The sequence below is a fragment of the Rhinopithecus bieti genome, unplaced genomic scaffold (assembly GCF_001698545.2).
Source record: "Rhinopithecus bieti isolate Rb0 unplaced genomic scaffold, ASM169854v2 scaffold_55189, whole genome shotgun sequence".
NCBI classification, from domain to species: Eukaryota; Metazoa; Chordata; class Mammalia; order Primates; family Cercopithecidae; genus Rhinopithecus; species Rhinopithecus bieti.
Window position 1 is genome coordinate 1397086 of NW_016821812.1, and position 6060 is coordinate 1403145.

Below are 6060 nucleotides of genomic sequence, written 5' to 3' on the forward strand. Positions count from 1 at the left end.
CTGATTTTTGGTTATGGAACAGGTTCAAAGCCCCGCCTATCCAGGATTGAAAAAAGGACGACCCCCCCCCCCCCCAACCAACCACCCTCCACTTCCCCAGACTGTAAAACCATCTGCCTGCTGGGTACCTCCTGGGGTCTCTGTGCCAGCTTCTGCCCAGTAAATGGCAGTTTGGAATTCACAATCAAATAGAATGTCTGAGAAGAGAGACAGGCTGAAAGTGCAACCATCGTATCAAGGACTATTGCTGTTGTCATAATCACTCAACTGATGAAATGGTTAGGAACAGTTTAAGAATGTCTGTAACATTTAATGATCTCCTGTCAGGTTTTGATTCCACTTTCAGCAGACATCTCTCGCCCAAGCTGTAAAAGCTCAATATTGATTTCAGCTCATTAGTGGGCCCCTGGAGCATTTATCACAGAACAACTCCTAGAATCAAATTGGCAGGAATGAGCTCTTAATAAGGAAATTTCTAATCCCAAATGGCATAACACAGAGCGGAACTCTGGCCCCCTCCTTTTAACTTGACTTAAGTTGGCACAGCTTCTAGACAACCTGGGCCTGGTCCTCTTGCCAGGCCAGCAGCAAGATGACTTGATGCCCTGGTCCTATCCACGTTCCCAGAGACTCTTGACAAACCTGTAAACTTGCTGGCCAATTTCTGCCAAGGACAGAATGACAATGCAAAACATCTCCATTTAGCACATTGTTTCACTTTCCTAGAGTGGCATTTTTGTAGAAATACAGTTGGAGCTTATGGTAGAAAAAGAAAACACTTTAGAGTCAGAGGGGACATGCGTTTGAAACTCAGCTAAGTCACTTACTAGTTGTGTTTGGGCAGTTTCTTGAGCTCTCTACGGTGAAGTTTATCTATGGAAAAGAAACAGCAACAAAGTGTCCGAAGGATAGGGCTGCTGTGAAGAAAAAAATGTGTGGAGGCGGGAACCTCAAGTCTGGGCAAATTAATAATAAGTTAATAATGGGGCCAGGCACAGTGGCTCACGCCTGTATTCCCAGCACTTTGGGAGGCGGAGGTAGGCGGATTACTTGAGGTCAGGAGTTCAAGACAAGCCTGGCCAACCTGGCGAAACCCCGTTTTTACTGAAAATAAATAAAAAATAATAACAAAAATTAGCCGAGTGGGGTGGCACATGCCTGTAATACCAGCTACTTGGGAGGATAAGGTGGGAGAATTGCTTGAGCCCTGGAGTTGGAGGCTGCAGTGAGCTGAGATCACACCACTGTACTCCCGGGCAGTACTCAGGGCAGAGTCAAAGCTTTCCGAGGAACGTCTCAGGGCTCCCACCACCACCTCTATGTACAGAGGCATCACCCTGCACCAGGGCACCAAGACGAGCCACTCTGTTTTGTTTTCATTAAAATGGCAACCTCATCACCTACACATGTTGTATGTTATCCCAATGAGCCTTGACTCCCAGGATACACACATTTGTGTAATCCCCTCCCCTTGAGGATAGGATGGATTTAGTAACTCACTTCTAACAAACAGAAAATGGGCCAGACACAGTGGCTCACGCCTGGAATCCTAGCACTCTGGAAGGCCAAGGTGGGAGGATTACTTGAGCCCAGGAATTTGAGAAGAACCTAGGAAACATGGTGAAAATCTATTTCTACCAAAAATTTAAAAATTAGCCCATTGTGGTGGCACGTGCCTGTAGTTCCAGCTACTCAGGAGGCTGAGGTGGAAGGATCACCCAAGCCTGGGAGGTTGAGGCTGCAATGAGCCATTATTGTGTCACTTCACTCCAACCCAGGCAATAGAGGGAGACAGTGTCTCAAACAACAGCAGCAGCAACAAACCCAATCAATAGATTATGGCAAAAGCGGCCGGGCACGGTGGCTCACACCCGTAATCCCAGCAGTTTGGGAGGCTGAGGCAGGCCAATCACTTGAGGTCAGGAGTTCAAGACCAGCCTGGCCAACATGGCAAAAACCCATCTCTCCTAAAATGTACAAAAATTAGCCAGGCATGGTGGCACACACCTGTAATCACAGGGAGGTTGAGGCAGGAGAATTGTTTAAGCCCGGAAAGCATTGGTTGCAATGAGCTGAGATTGTACCACTGCACTCAAGCCTGGGGTGACAGAGTGAGATTCTGTCTCAAAAAAAAAAAAAAAAAAAAAAAAAAGATTATGGCAAAACAATGGGATATTACATCTAAGATTAGGTTACAAAAAGACCTAGGTGCCCTCTTGGTTGCTGTCTCTGATGGGGGTCAGCTGCCATGTTTTGAGCTGTCCAATGCAGAGGCTCATGTGTCAAGGAACTGAAGGTCTCCAGCCAACAGTTCATGAGCTCCTGGGTCCTGAAGACCTCCGTGTAAGTGAGCTTGAAGTGGAGCCTCCCCTAGGGGAGTCTTCAGGTGACACTGTAGCCCCAGCAACAACTTGATGGTAACCTCATGAGAGATCTTGAGTCAGAGGCATCCAGCTGAGCCGCACCCATTTTCCTGACCCTCAGAAACTGTGACGTGATAAATGCTGTTGTTCCAAAGCCACTAAGTTTTGGGGTAATTTGTTACACCATAAGATAGGTAAGTAACTCAACATCTGTCATCTAGGATCTGCATGGCTCCGTCAACAATACAGAGCACCATTGTACCAAATGACGCCGTGGGCACAAAGCTCTCAGCACGCAGCAAGCCTGGGCAAAGGGCAGGTGTCATCACGTTATTGTCCAGCTCATGTCAAAAATCTGCGCAGAAACCTGTTTCAAGCTGGATCACCAGAGAGCTGTCATCTTCAACTGTGCTTGAGACCAACCTGGGCAACATGGTGAAACTGCATCTCTACAAAAAACAAAACAACAACAAAAACCACGAAAATTAGCCAGGCATGGGGGCTCATGCCTGTAGTCCTAGCTACTCGGGAGGGTGAGGTGGGAAGATTGATTGAGCCGGGAGGTGGAGGCTGTAGTGAGCCATGATCACACCACTGCACTCCAGCCTGGGCGACAGAGCAAGACTCTGTCTCAAAAATAAATAAATATTGGCTGGACGTGGTGGCTCATGCCTGTAATCACAGCACTTTGGGAGGCCGAGGCAGGCAGATCACTTGAGGTCAGGAGTTCTAGACAAGCCTGGCCAACATGGTGAAACCCCATCTCTACTAAAAATACAAAAAAATTAGTTGCTTGTGGTGACACGCACCTGTCATCCCAGCTACTCGGGAGGCTGAGCCAGGAGAATCACTTGAACCCGGGAGACAGAGGTTGCAGTGAGCCGAGATCATGCTACTGCTCTCCAGCCTGGGCAACAAAGCGAGATGCTGTCTAAAAAAAGAAAAAAGCATTATTATGGAGGGGGGACTGTTGTCTCCATTTTAGATGGAGAAACTGAGGCTCTAACAGGACAGGTACTTTTGCCCAAGGTCACGAAACTTGTGGCATCAGATTTGAATTCAGGTCATGGTCAGTTTGTCCTTGAGAGAAATCCAGTTACATTTTCCCCTTCACAGTTGTGATCTTGAGGTGGACATCAGCAGAGGGCCTGGCACGTAGTAGGTGCTGAATCAGTACTGAATGAGTAGAATAGTGTTGTCCATTGTACACTGGGTCTGAGAGGTGGAATGACTTGCCCAGCATTACACAGTAAGCAACAGGGTGGGAACTGAAGCCCCTCCTGTCTGACTCGAAGTCATGAACACTTCCTGTACCACAGTGGCGAGAGCAGGACCCACCCCTGGGGCCACAGAGCAAGGAGAGTGATGGGAGCAATGCCCATGGCCCAGGAGCCCCACGCATGGGACAGTCAGCCAGGGCGTGACCAAGGGCCCCTCACCCTGGACAGCTCTGTGCTGGATCATGTAGATGAGTGCCCAGTGCAGGGTGGTGGCTGTGGTGGCCCAGAAACAGGTCGATCACCACCTGGACCAGGTTCTCCTCATGGAATGTGGAGACAGGCTCATTCATGGCCTGGCAAGTGGGGGATGGGTGAGTGGGGGGGTGCAGCTCCAGGTCTAAAGTTCTCTCCTGACAGAGCCCTGGGGTTTCCTTCAAGCCTGATCTGAGACCTGTGCGGTCAGAACTTGAGGTTCCAACCCCTCGAGAGGGCCTGACTCTCAGGACTGCACTGATGTTGATGGGGGGCTGCCCTGGTGTTCTGGCCCTGACATCAACCAGGTCTTCTGCTTCCCACCCTACCCATGCCTGCAGAAGCCAGCCCTGCCCTGGGAAAAGGCAGGGAGGAAAACCCTGTTTTAACTCAAGCTTTCAGGGTGCTTTGGAAGCTTGTAGACAGAGCCAAAGATGAGAAACTGAGATCATGGCTTAGAAACGAGGTGCAGCCGAAAAAGATGGCCCCTCCTTTCCCGAGCAGCTGTTCCAGGCTCACCTTGGAGATCTGGGCCAGGGAGCAGTTGATGAAGTCCTTGGGGGCCTCCGGTGCTTTGAGTTTGCTCCCGGTGATCTCCCGGCGGATGAAGCTCCGCATGACCCCTTGGTACCTAAATATCTCCCAGTGGGGTCCTAGGAGGTGGCAGAGGGCCCAGGGAAACACGTCGTGCAGCTATGAAGAGAGAGGCCCACCCAGGGCCTACTCAGGAGCCAGCCCCTGAGTCGGGGGGCTCCAAAGTGGGCTGGGGCCTTTGACTTGAGTAACCCAGGGCTGCCTCTCATCTGGAGACCCCCAAAATAATCTGGACAGAAATGAGAGCTGTGGTCAGAGCAGTTGTGCTTAGGGCTTCGCTTGGATGTTGCAGGTCCAGAAAGCTGTATTTCTGAGGATATAACTGTAATGCCCAGACCCGCGATGACCCGAAAGCAACCACCAGAGTCCAGAGACAAAGCCAAGCGGCAGGGATCGCTTTATTTCGAGTTCGAACTCGGTTCCCTCCAGCTAGGTATCAGATCCTAGGGAGAGACCCCGAGCTCGGTGTTCAGCCGTCTTTTATAGTCAGACACAAACAAGTTACAGCAAGTTACAGAGTCACTGGGGATTTTACAGTTGTAGGTTTACAATTGGCTGACATTTAAAGTTAAACATTAGTCAGTTGTTCATTGGTTCCCGCCCTTTGACCAAACCACAAATGGCCGCTTGCCCTGCTAGGGGCTTTCTAGATAACCTTGTTGTTTTAGCATTAAGGGGAGTTTCCTGACTTTTCTGACCTCTGATATTCAGTATTTTTCCACTCCTCATAACCAGCCTCTGATTCCTTGCCCATGCATTCATGCTGAACCACAACAAAGGTTTGAAGCTCTGAATGTGTCAGCTACCAGGCAGAAGCCACGATCTCCCTCCTGCCCACCTTGCACCCTCCCTGCCAGGACCTAGCTAAGGCCCCGTCTGCCTTCGGCCCCCAGTCTAATGGCCTGCACACCTGCCTCCCTAGATGCCAATTACCCAGTGCCACACAGTTCTGACCAAGGCCAGGCCAAAGTCAATGGCTTGAGTCAGTTCCTGGAAGATGGGATCCTCTGAGAGGAAGTGGTGGCCAAACACAAGGGCCCCAATGACTCTGACTGTGGAGCTGACAATGGATACCTGAGGGTCGAAGGATCTACCTGAGGGCAGAGGGGCAGGGCTCAGGACAAGGAGGCACAAGAAGCACTGCCCTGAGCACCCATCTGATCTTATAGATAGTCGCTCATTTACTAACTCGGTCCTCCATTCCCATTCCTCACTCATGCGCTCAGCAAATGCTTACAAATGCTCATGCCTGTAATCCTAGCACTTTGGGAGGCTGAGGTGGGTGGATCACCTGAGGTCAGGAGTTCGAGACTAGCCTGGCCAATATGGTGAAACCCCGTCTCTACTGAAAATACAAAAATTAGCTGGGGCCGGGCGCAGTGGCTCAAGCCTGTAATCCCAGCACTTTGGGAGGCTGAGACTGGTGGATCACGAGGTCAGGAGATCGAGACCATCCTGGCGAACACGGTGAAACCCCGTCTCTACTAAAAAATACAAAAAAAACTGGCCGGGTGAGGTGGCAGGCGCCTGTAATCCCAGCCACTTGGGAGGCTGAGGCAGGAGAATGGCGTGAACCCGGGAGGCGGAGCTTGCAGTGAGCTGAGATCCAGCCACTGCACTCCAGCCTGGGC

General features: G+C 50.6%; 1 protein-coding gene across 1 annotated transcript in view; it reads right to left on the reverse strand.

Annotated features, from left to right (window-relative positions):
* Window positions 1–6060, reverse strand: part of LOC108521045 (cytochrome P450 2J2-like) — a 20072-nt gene that overhangs the window by 8798 nt on the left and 5214 nt on the right. The window contains 3 exon segments of the mRNA XM_017860610.1: window positions 3702–3864; window positions 3866–3936; window positions 4355–4528. Coding sequence (XP_017716099.1) covers window positions 3702–3864; window positions 3866–3936; window positions 4355–4528 — 408 coding nt within the window.